General features: G+C 42.0%; 1 protein-coding gene and 1 long non-coding RNA gene across 3 annotated transcripts in view; one reads left to right on the forward strand and one right to left on the reverse strand.

Moving 5' to 3' along the window:
• The window catches only part of EPB41L4A (erythrocyte membrane protein band 4.1 like 4A), a 108,527-nt gene that overhangs the window by 8,033 nt on the left and 76,801 nt on the right, over positions 1-23,693 (reverse strand). For both annotated transcript variants that reach the window (XM_048503140.1, XM_048503139.1), the window contains exons 11-20: positions 22,291-22,382; positions 20,242-20,319; positions 17,295-17,416; positions 11,277-11,367; positions 11,014-11,097; positions 8,301-8,414; positions 8,071-8,148; positions 6,276-6,395; positions 1,615-1,662; positions 1,453-1,521 (exon numbers count right to left, since the gene is read on the reverse strand). In XM_048503140.1, coding sequence (XP_048359097.1) covers positions 1,453-1,521; positions 1,615-1,662; positions 6,276-6,395; positions 8,071-8,148; positions 8,301-8,414; positions 11,014-11,097; positions 11,277-11,367; positions 17,295-17,416; positions 20,242-20,319; positions 22,291-22,382 — 896 coding nt within the window. The remainder of the gene's footprint in view (positions 1-1,452; positions 1,522-1,614; positions 1,663-6,275; positions 6,396-8,070; positions 8,149-8,300; positions 8,415-11,013; positions 11,098-11,276; positions 11,368-17,294; positions 17,417-20,241; positions 20,320-22,290; positions 22,383-23,693) is intronic.
• Positions 1,255-22,405, forward strand: LOC125436277. The gene is made up of 3 exons (XR_007245033.1): positions 1,255-1,921; positions 3,250-3,311; positions 22,010-22,405. It is a non-coding gene; the product is annotated as an uncharacterized LOC125436277 (long non-coding RNA).

A 23,693-nucleotide genomic window follows, 5' to 3' on the forward strand; every position in this document is an offset into this window, starting at 1 on the left:
CTGGGAAAGGAAAAACCTTGGTAGTGACATTGGCATCTGGAATGAGTTCTTCTTCGCCCTTATGCTTAGATCTAAGCTTATGCTTAGCTGGCTCTTTCCCTCCCTCAGTCGGTTGGAGATGGAGAGCAGCCACTGATTTGGTAAGTAGGTAATGATAATCCCCTGCCTGGAAGAGGTGAGAGGCTTGTTGTGGAACCTGGATGTCCTCTAATCCATCCTCCCCTGAGGAGAACTCACCCTCCTGTTTATCTGAGGCTTCCCCCTCCAAGGAACCTAAATACTCAGGTTTGGGGCTCAACCTTGCCTTCTTTAACGCTGCTTTTGTTTGCCAGGAAGCATGGGTCCACTTATTTTCCCGTGAACTACCAGGAATGGGGGAGAGAAGAGAAATCTCCTGCAGAGTAGGAGCAAAGGACTCACCATCTAAATGAGCCCTAAACATTGCACACATTTCGTCCCTCATCATATCCCTCTTCTTTCCAACTTCCCTTAATGAGCTCTGTAGCTAGAGAGTCCCTAATGGAGGTCTTACCCGGTAGCTCCTTGTCAATAGGGGCCAAGGTGGTGGCTGGAGCCATTCCAGGGCTGGCAGGGCGCTGTGAAGAAGCTCCTGGTGGTGCTTTGTCTGAGCATGCCAAAACTTGGGTTCCCGCTGTTGCGGCGGCCATTTTGGAAGCACTACTGGAATTCGTGCCTAAATCAGTCTCCTCAGGGCTTGGGCTACATTGGAGCTCCATCATGAGGGAGAGGGATCAGACAGGCCCTCTGCGGCAAGTGTCCGCCATTCCCTGCTATGCTGGGTTGATGGGTCCGCAGTCCTCATCTGAGGACAGAGAGTGGCCTTTGTTGTGAGGCATCGCAGTAGCTGGCCCAGTAATAATGAGGGCAAAGGTGCTCACTGCCAGTCAGTACTAATGCACTAGTAGTCAGACTACGCTCCGTGCAGCAAGGGGCACGAGTGCTCCTTTTCCCAGCTCAAGCAGCATACAGACCAAAAGATAAACAGAATAGTAGTACTCAGAAGAAATTGATTAGCTTAGAAGTTAAGACAGGCAATTGTCTCAACTGCACTCCCTAGACGCAGGAAACAAACTGGAGAAGTGGGAGGGTCCCACGGCAACAGTGAAGCAAAAAATCTTACTTAAGATTCCTGCCTCCCTGATTGGTGGCTAACGAAATACCCAGATATCCTGAGACCTAAAGGAAGAACTGCACAATTCACATTTATTTCTGGGAGGTCTGAGAGCTGTTTTCAGTAGACTGTGCCATAATTCGTTACAATAATATTTTATTGCCCTTTTCCATTTTGCACTGCCTTCTCCAGCAAACAATCTTTTATCAAAGAAGTCCCATAATTGGTTCTTAATGCAAAGCCAACTGCCTGCAGAAATGAGCCATCTGAATGGAAGACAGAGTGGGTACAAAACTGGAATCCCTAGTGCACACACTTACTCTACTTTGGTGTAAGGAATCTCTCTTAATTGTTCCTCAGAGAGGCCTGATGGGTCCACGAGTTCCTTCCTGGAAAAACATTAGACATTACATTAGACATTACATAAAAACAGAGCTATGCCAAATTCACTAGTGGCAACCCAGCCCTGCAGAAATACATACTGAATGTGTTTCCACAATTCTTCCTTTGCTTGCACATCTGGACTTCTCCTATAAATGCCAACAAAAAAAGTCATGTAGTCATAATCCAAATAGACCCAAACTCCAAAATTGTGCTAGCTAAGAACAGTGATTTTAATATTATACTTTTAGTAGAACAATTCATTCAAATTTCCATGATATTTACTTTCTTCCTTCCCTTCTTTTTGGTAATATGTATTTCTAGGATGAGTCACAAATTGTATACCTCAAGCCTTTAAGAAAAGTATACATAGGAGACACTAGTTGTTTTTAGCAGAAGCACAGTCAGGTAAGAGCCATGCGAGCGAACTGGCATTACTGTAGTTTTGATTCAAATGGTACAATTGTTTTTGGTTACCATCCATTCACCTAATGAATCAAACATTCAAAAAACAAAAAAGCAAACAAAAAATGTGCATCCATTTCCATAGAGTATGAATACTGCCTTCTAGAATAGGGAAAAATAATTACACTCAGAAGAGACCCATAGCAGGATTTTCCTGGTTTTTCCCTCAAGGCTATCAATGCTCTGCATTAGTTTCTGTTGCATTTGTGTTTTTATCCCCCTCCTATTTCTCAGCTGCCTTTTCTTGTTCCCCCTTCTGTTCTCCCTTCTACGTGCATTGGTGCTCTTGCTTCCCTAAGGCAGAAGCCTGGTGCATTAGTGAATATTATGAGAAGGTGGGAGAAGGGGGATTTTAATATCTTTCAGCCTAAATGCTGAGCTGCTTCCTTTTTTCATTAAATCCCATTCATCCAAAGTGGCAGCTGTGAACTCTGCACTTATCTCAAGGGACTGGCATCCCTTTCTGAATAAGTAATAATCAGGCATCGGGGGATGCAAAAATAATCATCAATGAATCTCAGATTCTCTAAGGAGAAAGAGTGAATTGCTTTGATAAGGCTTATGGCTCAGCTAGAATGGCAAGGGAAAGTCCTCAGGTCAGCGCTTAGTACAACATTATTAGCATATGCACTGTGAAATTCACCACGTTAAGATACAGTAAAAATGGACTCAAGATGCATCACTGGCGTTTTTATTAGCACCAACCATGCATGCCCTGACTTTACAAATCTTAGATAAAAATAAACTTTTTGATTTTTAAAAAATTATTTGTTAGGAGTCTCTTATTATTCATGTACATCCAATCGTTTAATTGTGAAAGTAAGTAGTGCAGCACAGTGGCTGAAGCTACAAATCAGGTAGTTCCCAGATCAAATCTCACTTCTGCCATGATCTCAGTAGGTGGCACCAAGGCACTTTCTCCTAGCCTCAGCCCCATCTTTAACATGGGGATGACAACATTAACCTACTTTACAGGATTATTGCAGGTATTACAACAAGCAATGTATATGAAGGACTTTGAGCAGTTGAAAGAACTACAAAAATGCCAGATATCAACAGAGTCTGCTAAATATGTGGGAAAAATACAAAGGAGTTGTAGCCAGTAGTGGGATTCAAATAATTTAACAACCGGTTCCAATGGTGGGATTCAAGTAATTTAACAACTGGTTGTTTACAAGTACCATTCAACAACTGGTTCTGCCGAAGTGGTGCGAACCTGCAGAATCCCACCACTGGTTGTAGCCCACATATCAGTGTTCTTTATCCCATAGGTTGGAGCCCTCAAGTGGATTAGCAGAGCCTTGCCTGCTAGGTTGTAAACCCCATACAGCAGGTAAGTTTCTTCTTCCTGCCTTTTGAAAGGACATGCTACAAGTGTGCCTACATGGAGAGAAAAAATGCCCTGTATCTTGGCTCCCTTTGCATGCATGGTGACAAGAGCAACAGGAGACTGAGACATGGACTGATTATACACTGGCACTCTGTCCCGCAGCAAGTGTATGGTTCCTGCGGGGCCGAGATTCTTGTACAGACGCCATTAAAGTTGTGTCCCCAGAAATCTCTGACTCCCCACAGTTTGCAAGGGTGGAGAAACCACAGTTTTCCTCTCACTTCAGGGCTTCCCTCCTTCTGGATGGCTCCAAAGGCAAGGAAGTTGATTTGCTTTTTTAAAGCCTTTAAAGATAATATTGATATTGCTTATATTGATATTGCGGAGGCTGCTTTTGTAGCTTTAGCATTTTAAGGGAAAAACCTGTCATGCCCCCACAGACCCTTTAAGATTTAGTTTCCCCACAGTTAGTATGGGTTTAGCTATGTTTTGTACAGTATTCAGTGGGAGGGAACCGAATTTAGTTCTGTCCCTTTAAGAAGCCCTAGGGTTGGTGTTCTATGGCAGTTATTACCCAGCAACCCGTCTGGTTTTGGCAGTTAGGTGCCAACGGAAGCTGGGTGACAGCAACAAGTTAGACAGTCCAAGATGTTATAGACTCTCAGTATTTAACAGTCCAAGATGTTATAGACTCTCAGTATTTAACAGTCAAAGATGTTATAGATTCACAGTATTTAAGTTAAAAAATCATGGATGTTATAGTCTCACAGTGTTTACGTCAATAAATTCCAGCCTCCAGAAAGTTTCTGCAACAAAGTAACCTTTATTTAGTTAGACCCGGGAGGAGTCAGGGTCTGTCAACATTGTTACAATTAAAGCTTTAAGTATTGAACTGTTAACTGAATCAGTGAGTCTTACATTCTGCTTTGGCCGGGTGCAGGGCACCTAAATAACCACCTGGGGAGCAGAACAAAACCTGCCATCAATCCCTCAGGCAACAATGGCCAGCTTTTCCCTTAAAATGCAAAGGCCTTGAAAGCAGCCTCTGTAATACTGATATAATCAATACAGATATTACCTTGAAAGGATAATATTGATCTTTTCTTTTGACTTTCATTCACATATAGCCATCCAACTGAGTGGTGAATGGGTTGGTGTCTATCTCCAGGGTGGGGTGGGGGGACCAGCTCTGCCCTCAGAGGTCAGCTGCGATGATTTTGCAAAATATTTTCAGGGCAATGTCACTCAGATTTGTATGGATTTGGACTCCCATGATTTTGAATAACCCTGAGGTGGCCTCCAGAGAACTGACTGGTCAGGCTGTATGGGATCAGTTTCAATTGCTGCAACACGAGAATATGGACAAGTTGCTTGCAGTGTTGCAGCTGACCACTTGCTCCTTGGATCCGTGCCTATTGTGGCAAGGTTACATAGAGGAAATTGGCTTGGTGGATCCTGGAGGTGTTGAATGCCTCCTTTGGGAGTGGGGAAATGCATTATGCCTTGAAGGAGGCAGTGGTACACTCCCTCCTGAAGAGGTCATCCCTGGACTCAGATTTCAACAACAATCACCTGGCAGCCAATATCCCCTTAAAAGGGGCAGACATCAGCTGTCCCTGTTGGTACTTTTTGATCTTTCAGTAGTCTGAAAGGAGACTTGTTCACTTAGAGGTACAAGCTCTGGTAGTGAAGACATGGCACTAGCCACGCAGAAAAACCTGAAGCCACTGTTACAATGCAGGCAAGGAGCTGATTAAAACAGTACCTATGCCTTAGGGTTAAGAATCAGTGCAGTAAGTTTGAAGCAAAAAGATGGACCAAGGCTGCTGTGTTGAATAGAAAATGAAGCTCAGCAGGGCTTAAATTTGCTTGTTACCTCAGAACACAAGAACAGGAAAGCCCACCCATTTCAGCAATTCTCCAAAACTACAGGGGCTGATGAGGTCCAAATAACCCCAACTAAAAGGCACAAGCCTTCCTGATATGCACAACCCAGAGACCCATTGAAAATTGCAAGACCCACTGAGAATTGCAAGGCTCTGCTAACCGTTTGCATCCAAGGATTCCACCTTGAAACTGAGGGCAGCCAGGAAAAGGTTCCTTCACTCAGGCATAGCTAAGACTTTAAAAGAGGCTCCCATCAGGCCACGACTGCCAGGCCTTCTCCCCTCCAATCAGACAGAAGGAGAGGGAGGGAAGTCTTGCCTTCAGTCAGGCAGTGTTCATTCTGAAATGGTCAGTCTTGCTACTACATGCTACCTAGAATTCAAGTTTAGAGTTTAGGAAGTCAGAACAAAAAAAAATCTGGCTGCCTGTCAAGAATAATAAAAACTGAAACACTGATTCCAGCAATCTCATTCTATTGCACTTGGAATTTTAACTGTAGTAAATGTCTGTGACTCAAACCCATTTTCTTTATAGCTTCTATTACTATTCAGTCTTCACCTTCTCTCTGGATTTTGAAAATACCATATGCAGTTTGACAGGGGTTACCAGAATGAGCTTCAGAACTCCCCACAGCCCCCTCTCTATTATGTAGTTCTCTTCATTGAAGCATAGCAAAGCTCATTATCATCAGATGAAGAAGGGGAGTGAGGATTTATACCCCATCTTTTTCTTCCTGTAAGAAAACTCAAGGCAGCTTACAAACTCTCCCTTTCTCTCCCCACAACAGACACCTTGTGAAGTAGGTGGGGCTGAGAGAGTTCCAAAGAACTATGACAGGCCCAAGGTCACCCAGTAGGTATCGATCATGTGTAGGAGTATGGAAACAAATCCAGTTCACCTGAGAAGATTCTGCCACTCTTGGGGGAGTAGGGAATCAAGTTTTCCAGATTAGAGTCCACCGCTCTAAATCGCTACACCACACTGACTATCTACTTAACTGAGTACAGGAAACCTAAAAGAACATTATCTCTGTAGTCAACATTCTAGAAGTTTTATAAAATTTCAAGCAGATTAACATACGAGCGAGATCTGTGCCTGGATCGTCGATGATTGGGGTCAGATTGGTTTCTCTCTTTCTGTCTCCTTAGAACTGCTTCCCACTGAGGAGCTGAATCAACCATCTCATTTTCCTGCCGTAACCTGTGGAAAGATTAACATACCAAGTGTAAATATTTGAAAAATCAATGGCTTGGTGTCTGGTTAATACATCACTTTCAGAAAAGTACATTTAAGTGTGTGAACATTTAAAAGATGTATGAATTCATTATTCACACAAGCTAACAAAAGCCAGGAAAGGAAGAATGAACATTATTGGCACAAAACCAGTGAAAGTTAGGCATTTTAAAATCCTAACATCAGTTTACTTCAACTGGGAACATGTTTAACTCTTACAACTGAATCACTGGGACAAACATGAGTAATAGCCTATTCAGAAGACAAGAAACAAAGGGGGAAAGGTAATATATGTCTGTCCTACACAATAAGGCAAAATAACTTTTATTTGTTTTCTTGGGTTAATGGCAAGAAGAAAGTCAATTTTCCCCGTAAGAGAATTTCAAGGAGGAAAGAACTAATAAAGCAAGTTACATGCACGAGCCCAGGGCTTCCAGATCCACACTCACACTCAGTGGTGTAGTGCCAATGGGACAGGGGGGCACGACGGCGCGTGGTGGGGGCGGGTGGCGTTGCGGCAGGGCACGCGCATGCCCTAGCACAGTTCCCCCTCACTCCGCCCCTGCTCACACTTAACTATTGGAAAACCATGTTATAGAACTGACTCTTAAACCAGATTTACTGCACTGAAGCACTGCATGAGAATACCAACTCGCCCACAATGTATAGTAAATATTCTGGCAAAATGGCCTTTCTCAGTGGTCAAAAACTGGAACTGAGATTTTTTTGACCACTAAGAAAGACCATTTGGCTGAAACGTTTGGTCAGGATTGGAAACTGGATTTGTTTGTCTATTTCTGTAAGAATATGTTCAAAATGTAGGCTATTAAGAGCCCTACTTGTGTTGTTGTTTTAGCTGGCAACACACAAACATATACTATTTTTTAATTATTTACAAAATTATCATAATTGAACTTGTTGGTTCTAAATAGGAGCTTATTCTTGACCTTTGAGTACTTAACACAATTCCTAACACTACATGGAATGTGGGGGAAAACACAGCAATATTACAAGAATAATGTCAGTTTGACTTATGCAGACATGCAGCATTCTTACTGATGTCATTCAAACTATCCACAATAGCTGATATTGTGGAGTTGTAAAGGCAACTAAGAGGATATTTGTCAAAAAGATTTTCATCAAAATCTACCCAATGATAGAAAGATCTGCACTCTTTCTATAATATTTCATGTTAAGTTGTGAAATATTTGCCATTTGGAAAAGAATTTTAACCTATTAACTATTTATTTACTACATTTACTCCATGCTTTTCACCCCAATAGGGGTGCAGCACTCTCCTCTCCTCCATTTTATCCTCACAATGACCCTGTGAGCTAGCTTAGGATGAGAGTGTATGGCTTTCCTCAGGCCACCCAGCAAAATTTCATGGCAGAATGTGGATTTGACCATTAGTCTTCCAGACCTTATTCCATCACTACATTCACTCCTCCACACTGTGTACCACTACTTCCATACTTCCTAGTAGAAGATGGAGGGTTATCTCCCAGCTTTTAGAAAAAAACCAGAAAAAAGATACTTCATATAAATTAAATCATTATAATTCCATATAAACAGATCTCTTGTTTCTAGGTTAAGCAAAGTATACAGTTTGTTTGGAACATCTGCAGAATTACATAGTTACCTGTTTCTCTTCTTACGGTGTTCTCTGTTGGAATTTTCTGACTCACTACCACTGCTGGTATTACAACGGGATCGCGATCTAGAAAAAAATTGAAATAATGAAACATTTACATGAATGTTTTTTTTAAGTTACAAATTCAGAACTGCAAACTATGAGAACATCTTACTATAAGAGAAAATCATACTATAAAATAAATGCTGCCCTTGTACCATTAAAATCTGAGGTCTCACCTCCTTCTGAGTGGCTGACCAGGTTCATTTTCATTTCCACCTGAAAGGTGCCGTCGTTGTGAATAAGGAAACTTTGGTGATCTGTTTCGGTCACTGGGAGAATTATAAAGCCCACTAGGGTTAAAGAAAAACAAGAATAAACAAAGGATCTCACTGGCATTCCACAGCATATACCAGGGGTCGGGAACCTTTTCCCCTCAAAGAGCCATTTGGCTCACCCCCCCCCACTTACCCCCCCACTCGCTCGCACGCCCCCCGTCCGCTCCCCCGCCCACTTGCTCGCTCGCCCACCCCCGCTCACCCCCCCCCCGGGGCCGGCGGGAGGCAACCAGCGAAACGGGCGGGAGGCACAGCCCACGGCGCGGCCTAGCCAGCCATGGGCAAGGGATGCGCCCGCCCTGCTACCTGCAGGGCGAGCGAAGATATGGCCGGCGGACCGGCTCGCCAGCCCGCTGGAGAGCGCCAGCAACCAGCGGGCGGGAGGCAAAGCCCGCGGCACGGCCTAGCCAGCCATGGGCAAGGGATGCGCCCGCCCTGCTACCTGCAGGGCGAGCGAAGATGGGGCCGGCGGCTCGGCTCGGCCAGCCGCTGGGAGAGCGCCCGCCCCGCAACCAGCGGGGCGGGCGGGAGGCAAAGCCCGCGGCGCGGCCTACCGGCCATGGGCAAGGGATGCGCCCACCCTGCTGCCTGCAGGGCGGGCGAAGTTGGGGCTGGCGGCTCGGCTCGGCCAGCCGCCGGGAAAGCGCCCGCCCCGCTGGCTGCGGGGCGGGCGGGAGGCACAGCCCACGGCGCGGCCTAGCCGGCCATGGGCGAGGGATGCGCCCGTCCTGCTGTCTGCAGGGCGGGCGAAGATGGGGCCAGCGGCTCGGCTCATGGAGCCACAGAACAGCGGCAGAAGAGCCACATGCGGCTCGTGAGCCGCGGGTTCCCGACCCCTGGCATATACCATGAAGATATATACCATACTTTGTTGGCAGTGTTGGAAAATACTATAATTTCCTGTGCTGACAGGAACATTATTTAAAAGGTGTACAGATAACAAGATTTGGTCAAGCTGAGATTGAAGATGTTATTGCTTTTCCATGAATAAATACATTATACTGAACTCTTCAAACAAAAGGACAATTGCACATAAGCCTTCGGAGAATGCATACAGGATGATTAAGGAACTTTACACTGATACAATTTTTTATGAGAAGGTACAAAGCAGAATAGAAAATAAACATTTCTTGGAAATAGGGAATTTTTACAGTTAAGAAGTTCTAATGAATATGTCTTTCTTACACCAATGATGAAACTAAAATACTACATTTCTTACAGAGGTGAAATCATTTTAATGTTTGTGTGATTACAACTCTGTATTTGCACACATGCTCTTCTCACTCCATATTTTCCTATTAACAGTATTAATTACTAACAGCATTTATGAGCCTGCAAACCTATCACAATTCTCTAAAAAAGCAAGTTATAACACATCATGATGGAGAGGAGAAAGAGGAATAAATTTGAACTAGTCATCTCCACTGCTGTCAACAGTATGCTTACAACATGTCTGCACACAGGCATAATACACGCATGCTGTATATACACAGATGCTGGGTATACTTAGATGAGCACATATACTACAGATTTAATATACAAAGTGGAAAGCATTATCCAGAGCAAAGAATTCCCCTGGCCTATCCCCTCCAATCTCTCCCTAGTGCCGTGGTGGCGAACCTTTGGCACTCCAGATGTTATGGACTACAATTCCCATCAGCCCCCTGCCAGCATGGCCAATTGGCCATGCTGGTAGGGGCTGATGGGAATTGTAGTCCATAACATCTGGAGTGCCAAAGGTTCGCCACCACTGCCCTAGTGTGTAAGCACACACACATAGTTACACCTCTTGGGAACCAGCATAGTGTAGTGGGTTAAGAGTGGTGGACTCTAATCTGGAGAACCAGGTTTAATTTCCCACTTCTCCATTTGAGCAGAGGATTCTTACTGAGTGAAATAGAATTGCCACACATGATGCCAACTGGGTGACCTTGAGTCATTCATAGTTCTCTCAGAATTCTCTCAGCTCTATCTACCTCGCAAGGTTTCTGCTGGGAGGTAGGAAAGGATGGAGTTTGCACTTTAAGACTCCTTATGGTTGAGAAAAGTGGGGTATAAATCCAAACTTCTTCTTCTCTTAAAACACTCAGGAGGAGATGGGTGGTAGGAGAGGAAATTCTTCCCTTTGCCTTACCCTTCCACATGCATACATGTGCACACATATACAAGTGGGACTTCCACACATGCAAGCACAGGGAAATTCCATCATTCTGCTTCTACCATTCCCCTCGGTGTTCCTCTTTTTTACCCTTCTCCCAATACTCAGTGCTTCAGGGTTTCAGTGACACAGAGAGAGTCAAGGAAGAGAAGCTCTGTCAGGCACAAGTAGAACTTCAAACAGTTGTGTGAAGCTGGAGATGGGCTGACTGTGGTAAAATCCTTCCAACCTGTCAGATATTAGTGCTAGGTCACCGCTGGTGGTTGAGAAGACTGCTCCCCACCTTCCATTTTTTTGCCTGCCAATCTTCCTACCCTACCAAAATACAGAGGAATGTTCAGGAACAGGGTACAAATGTCAGAAGTAGCATATATGTGGGCAATTAAAATGTATGTTTTCCAGTAAGCAAATATGAACAACTGAATCCTTTTTGCAAGTTATCATGCATTTTCTTACCTCTGAGAGCAGTTTTCTTCCCATGGTGCACAAGCTTTACTTCTCTGGGTTTCTGGGCTGCTTTCATTTCTTGATTTCTTAAAACTAAAAAGTAGGGAGAAATGACTTTTTATTGAAAAACTCAATTTTTAATTAGTTGAACACAGGTATTTTAAAATCCCAGTTTTTAGGAAAAACATTTAAGCACTTGCTTTCACTAGTGCTGCATTCTCCCCTAGCTATTTGCAGGAATAAAATGGCAATCCTGGTCTTTTTATCATTACCTTTTTATTGGTGAGGGGGCAATAATTCTGGTAGTTTGTTCATTTTCTCCGAACTCTTTGTGTATTACAGACTGCTTTGTACAATGTGATCCTGAAGGAAAAACAAACATTTTAGTGACTCCTTTGCACTTTAGGGCACCTGATTTCAATAATATATTTTGATTTTAATTCCATCCTTCCTCCAAGGACCATCCCTGGCTAGCGTACACAGTATTCCTCAGCCCTTTATTCTTCACACCCATCCTATGAAGTAGTTTGTGCTGAGAACAAATGGGTCAAGCCACCCAGTAAGCTTCATAGTGGGGTAGTGGTTAAGAGTGGTAGATTCTAATCTGGAGAACTAGGTTTGTTTACTCACTTCTAGCCATGAGCTATCGCTTATCTAGTGAACTGGATTTGTTTCCCTGCTTGAAGCCTACGTGAAGCCTGCTGGGTGACCTTGGCTAATCACAGTTCTTTGGAACACTCTCAGCTCCACCTACCTCACAAGCTGCCTGTTATGGGAAGAGGAAGAGAAGGAGGTTGAAAGCCATTTTGGAACTCCTTACAGGAGAAAAAGGCTGGGTATAAATCCAAACTCTTCTTCATCTATTACTGCAGTGATTGGAAACCAATGTCCACCCTGTTGTAGTCCAACACTATAATTGCTATACCACACTGGTTCACTTTATGTGAATATGTTGCCATTTTTGTTGTTCAATCACCATGCACACATACATTATACATACATATACACAAAGATTTCTAGATCAGGCAAGTCTCAGACCAATGACTCAACCTTCTCTTTAGTCTCTCATTGCACAATGCACAAAAGAATAGAAAAACTTGCTACAATTCTTACAGATCCGCTGCATAAAAAGGAAGCAATACCCCCCTGCACCATTATTGTGAGGCAGTATCCATTAATCAAACTTCAATTGTTAAAATTCAGGAAAATGCAAAAAATCACAAAACAGGAAGCCAAGACCCTATTGTCATGGTAGGCAACAGAGAACTGACTTAAGAGAATAGAGGACTTTAAAAAAAACTGATTTGGAAGTCTAACTTAGACTTAGAGATCCTTAGATTTCCAGAAGATTGCTGCTTGCTGTCTCACAATACACTTCTCAAGACCATCCCCTGAAACTGAAAAAGTGTGCATTTTCTTGTATTGCTATAGTAATTAACTTGAAACCTGCTCTAATAAAGAAATATACCATCTACATGTAATAGGGGAGTGTGGGACAGAGTGAGAAAGATAACATGCTGCTGCAGCTGGGGTACAGAGATGAACTTTGCTGGGTTTTTTAATAGGAAGGAAACTGAGCACTGCATCAACAAAAGAAAGTGAACAGTCGGCAAAGAAGTAATACCTAAAAACAAAGTTCCTGAATTACTGGGAGACTTGGTTCCCATGGACCCCATTTTTTAAGATTGTGTATAATTTATTTTTATTTTAAGGACAAGTATATGATACAGCAGAAAAACATTCAGAATTTGAAAAATGACAATAAAATAAACATTTTACACACGATTGAAAAAAGCTGTGCCACAAAATGGTGGGCTCAAGGGAACAGAGTTAGATCATTCAGGTAAAGAGGATCTACACAAGGAATTTTCCAATGGCTAGTATCCAGTTGTAACAAAACCAAACAGGGGGGAGGGAAGGATTCCCTTTCACAAGTTCCAAGACCAGGGAGTTATTACTTCAGGAATTATTCTTTATTGAAGTTAAGGACCTCCCTCAAAATCAGCACTAGAGCCCGTATTGCCGTACAACTCCACAACAAAAGGTTTTATTTAAAACCAACATCAAACATTTCTTTGGTAGGATTGAGGAACACATAAACATAAACAAAACCCAGAAGTATTATCATTCAGACAGTTTGATCCACGGTGAGTTGGTTGGGTCCCTGCCTAGAATCCCTGTGTCTCCCCTTCGGGGATAGGGCGGTATATTAAATTAATTAATTAATTAATTAATTAATAATAAACCAAGAAGGGTCACAGCTCTCTCCTCAAGAAGCTGATATTCCACTTCAAACTGACCAGTCTCCCTCAGGCACTTCCCTGCAGCCATATCTAGGAGACCTCCCCTTAAGGCAGGGATAGGGAACCTGCGGCTCTCCAGATGTTCAGGAACTACAATTCCCATCAGCCTCTGGGAATTGTAGTTCCTGAACATCTGGAGAGCCGCAGGTTCCCTACCCCTGCCTTAAGGGAAAGTAAACAAGTCCCAATGACACATCCCTAGGGTCACCCTAATTTTATATATTCAGTAGCCCTGACAGGTTTTTGGGTTCAGACCCTTTTTCTGGAATTTTCCTCACTCCAACTCTCCCCAGGGGAACCCCCCCCCCCCCCCAGCACTCCAGCTGCCTCTTTTTCTCCTCTCAGGCAGTTTCCCCCCAGTCAATCAGGACTGGGCAGGACTTAACTATTTCAGTGCAGTCTCTCACTGGAAACCACTTCCCAAACATGGGCCTTTGTTACACCAGTCATTGCAGACAGAGACATGCCCATGCTATGTTTGTGCCACACAGCATAAAGACTCCATGCGGCCACTAATGCTTCCCATCTGTGCATCAAGCACACGGTGCTATTTGGACTTTTAGCAATATTCTATGAGAGCCAGACAGGGGCTGAGTGGGTTCTCATACAAAGTTCCCAATCCTCCAAATGACTGGGAACAAAAAGGAGCAGCAATAAAACAAAACAAAAAAACTGATTATCAACTATAGACAAATCTTCAGCTTTTCCAATGAGATATGTGCAGGAAAAGGATCTTGGAAGTAAAAGTATGCATTTGTTGGCTCAGCAATCATTCTGACAAAGAATAAAATAATCTAAACTTCTAAATTCTGGCACTAAACTTCCTAATTATGGAAATAATCTATCAAATCTATCTTTTTTATTTCTTTTTGGAAAGTTTAACTGAATAAACATTAGACCACTGAGCCTCCTAACAGAATATTGAAGCTAATTCCAAGTAAATGAATGCGCTCAGCTTGCTTATAAACATTAACTTTTGAGAGAGATTATTAATTTGTCTCTCACAGGGCTGTGAAAACTCCCTTAGAGAGCCGATTGTTAGACATTTGCTAATTCTCCTTAGATAAAAAGTAGCTGGCCAATTACTGCCCAATGCCTAATCTACCTTTCCTTTGGGAGGTAATTGAGCGAGCTCTGGCTGAACAGCTCCAGGTTTTTGTGGATGAGACATCTGATCTCAACTTTTTTCAATCAAGCTTCAGGGCTAGCTGAGACAGAGCTAGCTGTTTTGGTTGATAATCTCTATATACATCTGAATAAAGGCATGTTGGATCTGTTGATCCTTCTGGAACTATCAGCAGCATCCAATACAGTTGATCATTTGTCCTGATTGACTGGCTTGCTTCCCTGGAAGTGCGGGACACTACCCTTACTTAATTCTCCCATTCCTCCAGAGATGCTCCCAGAGGGTTGCTATCAGGGAGGAGAAGTCTTCCCAACAAGAAATGCAGGATCCCACTGGGCTCAATCCTCTCTCTGATGTTATTCAACATACATATGCAGCCTTTTGTTGAGGCCATCAGGAGTTTGATGATGGATTCCATCAAAATGCTAATGGTACTCAGCTCTTCCTCCTATACTATCCCAATGTCTGGGATTCTTCCTACACTATCCCTCCTACATTATCCTAGTGCCTGGATACCACAATCAAAGCCCCGTTATGCTACTCCTAAGTATTTGTTTGGGGAGGCATGGGGAGAGAATTGGCTCTGATAAAAAGGGCAAGAAGTCAAACAACCTGCTCAATGATATCTCGAGCAGTCATTTGACTTGCTTCCAACCTTAAAAAACATTTTAAATACTGGAAAGAAGGAAATTTTCTGATTTATATTCTGCTATGTACTGAGCAACAGGGAAAGATTTTAAGAGGCCATCACGTGTTTTCTAAAAATTAACAAAAAATGAGATAATTGCTCCTGGGGCTTCTGAAATGCCTCACCACTGCCTGGACAGTTTCTGGGTTTAGGGACTACTCCCCAAGTTATAGGGCTGATTGGCTGACCCAGTCTGCCATCATGTTGTCCACATCCTGAACATAATCTGCTTGCAGACTTGCGAGGTTTTGTTGTGTCCAACTGAACAGAAAGATAGTTTTCCAATGGAGAGCCATTGTTCTGTTCCCCCTTGTCTATGTGAGATGCCATGTTGTTGGTTCTTAGTAGAACATAATGGCCCCAGAGCAGATGTGTAAAGGCCATAAAAGGTATAAGTCCCTTCCTTGCCACTCACAGCTCTAACCAGTTAATGCTGAAGGAGCACTCCGCCTTTGACCAACATCCTTATGCTTCCCAATCTTTGCAGTGGGCTCCCCAACCCCACTTGCTCACATCTGTTGTCACCAGAATTTGTGGCAGTTGGAGAAAGGCTGTGCCTGGACTGAGATATGAACGTATCATCCACCATGCCAAGTCCTTTTTCAAGCTCTCTTTGAGATTTTGCCTTTTCCTGCAGATATCTCACTGGAAGGACAGTAGTTCCCACTGGAGATCTGGTGTGAACCCCTGCCCACAGAATCAAGTCTATTGTCAAGATGAAGAGACCCAGCACTGCAGTCAATTCCATCAGTTTTTTCTGTTACTTTCTGCACAGGTCTCTGATTACCCCCTAAATCTTCTCTTGCTTTTCTGATGGTAAGAAAACTCTCCTCATCTCTGTGTTCACTTTGGCTTCCAGGTGAATGAAGTCCCTGGTTGGGGCCAAATGTCACTTCTCCCAGTTTATCAGGAAACCATGGTCCTGCAACAGTTGTAGTGCAACTTGAGTATCTCTCCTTAGGCTGTCTTCCGAAGCTCTGATCAGCATGTAATCTAAGCAGGGGTAGATGTGTCGTTCCCTGACCCTGAAAAGTGCTTGACCCTGAAAAGTTCTGATCAGTGTGATCAGGACTTTGAAGAGAACTCTGGGGCTGACAAGAGTCCAAAGGGCAAGGTGCTGTACTTTTCTCCCAATCAGAAGCAAAGAAACCGATAGGTGGCTGAATAGGCACATGGAGGTAAGCCTCCATGTGAATAGGCACATGGAGGTAAGCCTCCATGTGAATAGGCACATGGAGGTAAGCCTCTCCGAGGTACAGGTTGGCTAGGAGAGTTACTTTCACTTTTACAGGTAGGAGCTATGATAGATGACCCTGACCTGAACAGCAGAGCTATTCAGACTGGAAAAGTTCAGCCCCTTCATCCAGGAGTTCTTACAAAAATGTGCATAGTTCTGCCTTGACAAAGAAGGCATGATCTCATCAGCCTGGATGACTGTAGCCCCACTGAAGGAGAACAAGGCGTTTCCAGGGGAAGCTGCTCTCGTTTACAAAAGAAAAATATAAAAATCTGTAAGGAAAGGAGTGCCTTCCTGACACAATTACACAATGTAAATTACTTGCCTTTTCTGATCAACAGAACTGAACCAACACTCTTCCCACCATCCTAGAGAGTAAAATAAACCGGCCATTGGAATCACTGACATTGCTAGACATCAAGGAGACACAAATAGCACAGAATGTAGCTGCCTATTTCTTCTGTTGCAATAGTCTCTGCTCAAATAAGATGGTTTTTAAGAAATTCTACAAAAAGAACCTGTCAGGATTTCCTGTCCAAGTTTTACAGTTCAATGTAGTACTGCTCTACTTTTCACAGGACTATGTAAATAAGATGATGTAAATAAATAGCTAAGAACGTTATTCCAAATTAGACTTTTGATTTGAAAGGTGGAGTTTTCCAAAGAACTTCCAGATCAATTCTACTGTCACCAACTGTAAAAATCAGAATGTTCTAGTTCAATTAATATTTCCAACACAACAAAAATGCAGCACATGAGCACAGTAATGAAAATGTAATGCTACTGTGACATTTCAGAATGATTTACAGAAAGTAGCAGAGATAATAAGGATGGGACAAAAAACCATTAATTGATACTAGTTTTGCCACTGATTCTAATTAGATGTGATTTATACTTCTGCTTCAATCTCAGAGAAAACTGTTCATTCTGACTTACCAGTCTGTTGCATTTTTGGCATTCTTTTTGGATAAGTCTTACTGCGAGTTCTTTCAACAATTTGGTCAGGTCGAGGAAGCTGGATGGAGATGTCTCTGTTCATTTGCAAAGCTGTCCTCCCACTAGAAAATGCAACAGTGTGTATTTCATTAACAAATGGAAAGCTTGAAAAATAAAATTCAATTATCTATTATATTTTAGTAAGATAAATCCATTCACTACAGTTCAATGCAATGCAATTTCACAGTCAATCAAGCTTTTCTATAGAAAAATGAAAATAAGGCCCATTTTCCTCACAATTATAACCACTGCTTTCACTTGCTCATTCCTGGTTCTCAGTTTAGCATATGGTATCTCCCTTTTCTTACCAAACCAATCCTGCCTCTTATACTACCAGCCCCCTATCTGAATCTGTTCTGAGTGGTTGTTGGTCCAAGAACACCAACAAATGACCTTTCAGAAACCCCCACTGAGTCTTTGAATGTATGGCTACACAATATAATTCCTGGTTCTATTCAGTCTTGGGGAAGGGGGCAAATTGATTTAGCTGGCATTTTTCTTTTCTTGATATTTTTCCAAAGATGTGTTTAAGACCACACACAAAATGCTTTCCCTGTTTAACTATTTACCCAAGGAAACTGTGACCTTATAACTCAGATCTATGTTGTGCAATTCTTAATAATATAAAGTTGGTTTTGGTGCATTTCTTGAATTAATTTTCTTGAATATTTATTCTTATTAAAGAGCTTCAACATTTGCACAAACTGAGCAAATAAATGGCTGTGTCACTGAAAATGAGGACAAAAGTAGGATCCAACAAGGCAATACAAATGTCTCTAAAAACTCTACTCTATTTTCATTTCTACCATAACTCCTTTACTTCCAGAACAGTGTTCTGCCCATCCATTTTAGAAGCAGATTAACAAGGAACACAAAGGATTAATCTGAACAGTATAGCAATCCCATCTATCTCTGAATTGCTGTACATATGCTAGCCCAGATCCAGCAAGATAGTACAGTATCTTACACACAGTCAACAGAGATGGGACAGCCAGCTTGACACTACTTTTTTAATTAAAAAAAAAAGAGTGCACAGAGAATGCATGAGAAAATGCTACAGTGGGACAGAGAACAGCCTCCAAGGAGATATTTTAGAATGAAACTAGAAAGAAAAGATTTACAAAATGGTAGGGTAATTCTGAAAGGGGCAGGAACAGGAGTACTTGTACTCACCACTTTCTTTTTAAAGAGTGATTTTGAGAATCTCCCTTTTAAATGATATGGTGAATGATCACTCCGTCTCAAAAAGTGAAAACGAAAGCCAGTATAACTTTGCAACCAATTACAAAATCATCCAGACATGCAAAGGACCCATTTCCTGATCTGTGGTATTAGACCCAGGGACACTAACCAGTAGGCATTTATGCAATTATATTTATATTTATTTAATCATATTTCTTTCACATATTCTAATTTATACTGGTCCTTTTTACACTTTTTACACAAATTGACAGTTTTCTGGCAGCCAGAAAATATTATTTTCCATTAACAACAATGATTCTTCAAACACTAGAAAAGTGTGCGATCACCATAGGAGAAGAATTTCATATCTACATCTCATGCAATACATTTGTCACCTTGAACATTTATTATTCAATAAATTAAACTCAAATAGTATTTTTGCTCTGCAATGTATCAGTTCTAAATGTTGTTAGCACAGAAAGTTGAAGAGTCTAAGATCTGAACTAATTTTAGTCAGTGCAGCTGTTTATCTGAGGGACCCGTCTCATCCAGCACACTCTCTTTTTGAACTGTTACCATCTGGTAGACGATACAGGTCTATCAAAACTAGGACAAAGAGGCTTAGAGACAGCTTCTACTCTAGAGCTGTGGCTATACTAAACTCCGCGGTTTCGTGTTGATGTGTTTGGGGCTGTGTAGGGATGGGTGGAGGAAGGGGAAAGTGAGGATGATGTATGAGTCTGAAATTGTGTGCATCGAGGAATGCTGCTGTAAATTTCGTTGTGCGTGCACAATGACAATAAAAATGCTTATGCTTATGCTTATCTGATTCCTAATATGGAAAATGCAGAAACTAATTTCAAAATTCTTGATGAAGAAGGAGAAGGAAAAGGAGAGTTGGATTTATATCACCCCCCCCTTTTTTTTTCTGCTGTAAGGTAGGTGGGGCTGACAGAGCTGCAAAGAACTGTGACTAGCCCAAGGCCACCCAGCTGGCATGTGCTGGAGTGCACAAGCTAATCTAGTTCACCAGATAAGCCTCCACAGCTCAAGTGGCAGAGCAGGGAATCAAATCCAGTTCTCTAGATTAGAGTGCACCTGCTCTTAACCATTACACCACGCTGGCTCTCAGTGCCTGTGACTTTGTAAATGAAATCATAAAGCCAAATTTGGATTTGAAAAAATAATAATGTGTGACTTAACAGCATTAGGGGACAATTACACAAACATGCTGTCAACTTGCGCAGTGTATATGCATTTGTGTGATAAGAAAGAGGCCAGATCAATGACTCTCCCCACCTCTTCTGTTAAGCATCGCCATAGAGGCTTCCTGGCAGAATGGGGAGGCTTAAAAAGCGGAATGCTTCCCTACTGCCAGGAAGTCCCTATTGGGCAGAATAGACTTGCACCATGTTTTTGGTGGTGAAAGTCAGCCTTCCTGTCTGCCAGCACAACAGGGTGAACAGCTCCAGCCATACCCCCCGGCCGCCTGTGCTACACCGGCACTGCATCCCAGTGATGGGGAGGGCCATGGTGGTCATGGCTAGCTGTTTCACCTCTTCCCCAGGGCAAGTCCGCTGATGCGGCCTGCACTGCTTTCGTAGATAGATTTGCCACCCCTCCCTTAGATGGGGCCCTATATGATCAGAAAAACATACAGAAAAACGTTAATATAAATGTTTGAAGTGATAATAAATTGAATTACCTATAACGATGCTTATAACGAAGGGATCCCAGCTTACCAAGTTTTCTTGACAGAGAACTGGACTCATTTTCTGGCATCCTATATGTTTTAAAAATAAAACAATTTATTTTATTTGATAATGATTATTTTGTTTTATAATGATTATAAACATTATAACATTTTCCCTATGAACATGATTTATATGCAAGCTCTTCTTTATCATCACCTTTAAAAAATCCTGTCTTGCACACAATTTGGTAACAATGAAGATTCTGTGGACCCCAAGAATCTGCAACAAGGAAGAAATGGCTACTCTGCTTTTTGTCAGGCTTTTAACACCCAAGTTTCTAATGCAAAAAAAAAAAAAAGATTACTTTAGGCTTCAGTTTTGCCTACAAATTTGTCTTGTGGATGTTAAGACTCAAGCACAACTAAATTTCACTGAAGCAAGGCCAGAAGGTATACTGATACAAATGACCACTTAGTGTGACACCAGTGAACTGTACAAATCTCTCCTCTGAAACATTAAGTTCTTTGCCCACTCTGTGAGAAGCCTGATGGTAGAGTTCACTGTAATAGCATAAATATTCTGTGCTGAAAATCTGGGAAATTAAAGGGTATTTCAGTGGGACAAAAATATTTATGTATATTTGAATTGCAGCCACAGGCTGAAATCCTGCACACATGTGGATTCCACTGAAATCAACAGAATTTATGTGCAGGTAGCTGTATGTAGGATTTCAGCTACAGATTTTGCCTCCAATAGCTCTCTCAGCACGCATATGAAGACTGGGAACTTTTTCCAATTCCACAGAAGCATTGCAAATCCAAATATCCATCTCACAGACGTTCCAGAACTGGGCATTAACAATCATATGCTACCATTTTGAAATTACAAATGTGGTTCTTTGGCTTTACTGCATTCTTTCCTGGCAGAGGAATTAAAATGTTTAATCTCCAATAGACTAACTTACATAAACAGTACTGTAACAGACTTTGTGAAGAGTACATACACTCCAGAATTATGTTCCGTGGCATAACCCATGTCCCTGGGCGTACCTAATCTGGTCACGTGAGGGGTGCAAAATCGGCTCTCCATGTGACCAGATGCCTTCCTGCTGCTGGGCCAGGAAGAGGGACTGCCCTCAGAGAAACTGGTGCCCTGGCTGCTGGGCTGGGAAGAGGGGCTGTGGCCCAACTCATGAGTAAGCAGGGCTTACTTGTGAGTAAGCAGAGCTCCATGTGGGGGCGGGGGACACCCAAAGGGGTTTTTGCCTCCGGGCGGCATTTGGCCCTCATATGCCTCTGGCTAACATTGAACAGAGGTGGAGTCTCTGGACAGGTACAATTTAGAATCAAAACTGCCACATAACATGCAGATTTGTAGACAGATTAGTAAGGGGGCAGAAAAGGACAGAAAGTAAAATAATGCACTTGCAAGAAAGCTAAAATTAAGAACCAGAAGACTCAAGGAAGCCTAGTAAAAGATTTTTCAAGCTGGAGGCCTGTCCAGCTGAGCCAGAGTGATGCTGGTAACAATAAATAGTGATCCAAGTCACTATGGCACTAATGATTAAGAGCTAAATTTCTACTACTTTCCTACCATCTCTACTAACATTGTGTTTCTTCTCTTTGTTACTCTTATTTCTTAACACTGGTAGTTCTTTAACAAAACAAAAGTTTCCTTTCTTGTCTGGAAGATGTCTTCTTCTTGCAGAAATGTTGTTTTATGACTTGAATTGCATTAGAGAAGTGATCATAAGGTGTTTTTTTTCTATTTCTGCAACAGCATTTGCAACTTCCTCTACCTGGAAGCTTGAGAACTGCTAGAGAACCTATATGGCACTGTGTGAACTCTCACACAAGTACTTACAGAACTGACATTTACCTAAATGCTATTTAACTTCCTTGGTTCCTTGGATCCAGTGTAAAAAAGTCAGAAGACAGTCCTAAATTATAGCTAGGCTCATTCGAGAGATTCAAAATTTTGCTAAAAACAAGCCTTAAGCTTCCCTATGAAATATGTTTGCTTTTTGTAATCATACAGCTTTAAATATGTAGCTTACTCACCTGAAGAATGTATGGTGTTCTACACAGCATTTCCATAAATTTCTGCATGCGGTTTTGCTATGTGCTTCAAAAAAGAAGGAGGTTTCATTACACTGAAATTTAAAAAAGTAATAAGAAGGGCTGAGAATGATTCTTCTGACATAAATTATTTTGCATTTCAAAGTTTGGGCATGTGCAGACTGATCCTTCTTTCATGTCAGCCTGTGGAGTTACAACAGTGTTGTAAGTACTGGCCTGATAAACATTCTTTTCTTACCAGTATGATCCTAAATACCATGAGTCATTAAAATGAACCTAGCAAATCAACATTAGCCCCAAGGGCCACTTCAACACTGCAGTTTCCAGGACTAAGATAAGAACTGCAAAAAGCATGTCCCCTGAAATGTGAATACTAATGTGAGTATCTTTTTTCCTCAAAGTTTCATTCATTGAGAAGCAAACACACACTTGCTTCACCTTTCCAATGCAAACAAAAGACATGCCTTCAAACCGTAAAATATACAGTTTTGGTGGACTAAGGAAGTACAAAAAAACAGAAATACCAGTTCAGTCATAATTAGACGCATTCCTAAACTGACATTTTTAAAAAGTATATTAGCAGTTCATTACAAAACATGTTGTGTGTTCTACCAACAATGGTGACAGTGAAGAATGACCATTCTTTTTCTACAAGAGCACATCCATCAACTGGACAAGTTAGAGAATTCAAAGAAAAGGAGGAAATGCTATGCACATGAAACATACATGCTTTCTGTCATGGTCAATTAAAGCCACTGAAAACTTGAAAAGAACACACCTCTAGGGCAAAGGTAGGTTAGTCATTATGCATAGGAGTGTATTTAACTAGTCAATGGATTAAGCACTTGTGTCAGTAACACCATGTAAAATACACAACGCCTAACTTTTCTACACTCCAAAGGCAATAAGAAAATGCATTCTGATTATAATGCGCTAGCTAGACTGTGCCCTCAATGAAAAAAAACCCAGCTACAATATTCCATGTCTTCTGACCTGTGCAGGCTGCCCAACTGGCAGTTCTGACCATTGTTGCTAAGCACAAGGAAGAAGTGAACCCGAACTTATGGATTTCAATAGGACTTACTCCCAAGTAACTAAGCATACAGTTGTGGCTTTGGTATCCTTTTTTAATTGCTTTATTTCACATAAAATTATACGATGGCCTCTTTTACACCCAAAGGAGCTTTTAAAAAAGTCAGTAGGGACTGATATTCAAGGAAAAACTGACGGAGCCCCTAAGGGTCTGTCCCCACAAAGCCCCAGAGGGCTTTACTGTAGCCAGCATGGAGCAGTATAGGAACTACTATAGAATACTATAGAATACTAAGGCTACCAAGACTCTAGTTTTATGCCTTATTTTAAAGAACATAAACCTAAAACAAGCT

Source organism: Sphaerodactylus townsendi, linkage group LG07 (assembly GCF_021028975.2).
Source record: "Sphaerodactylus townsendi isolate TG3544 linkage group LG07, MPM_Stown_v2.3, whole genome shotgun sequence".
Classification (NCBI taxonomy): domain Eukaryota; kingdom Metazoa; phylum Chordata; class Lepidosauria; order Squamata; family Sphaerodactylidae; genus Sphaerodactylus; species Sphaerodactylus townsendi.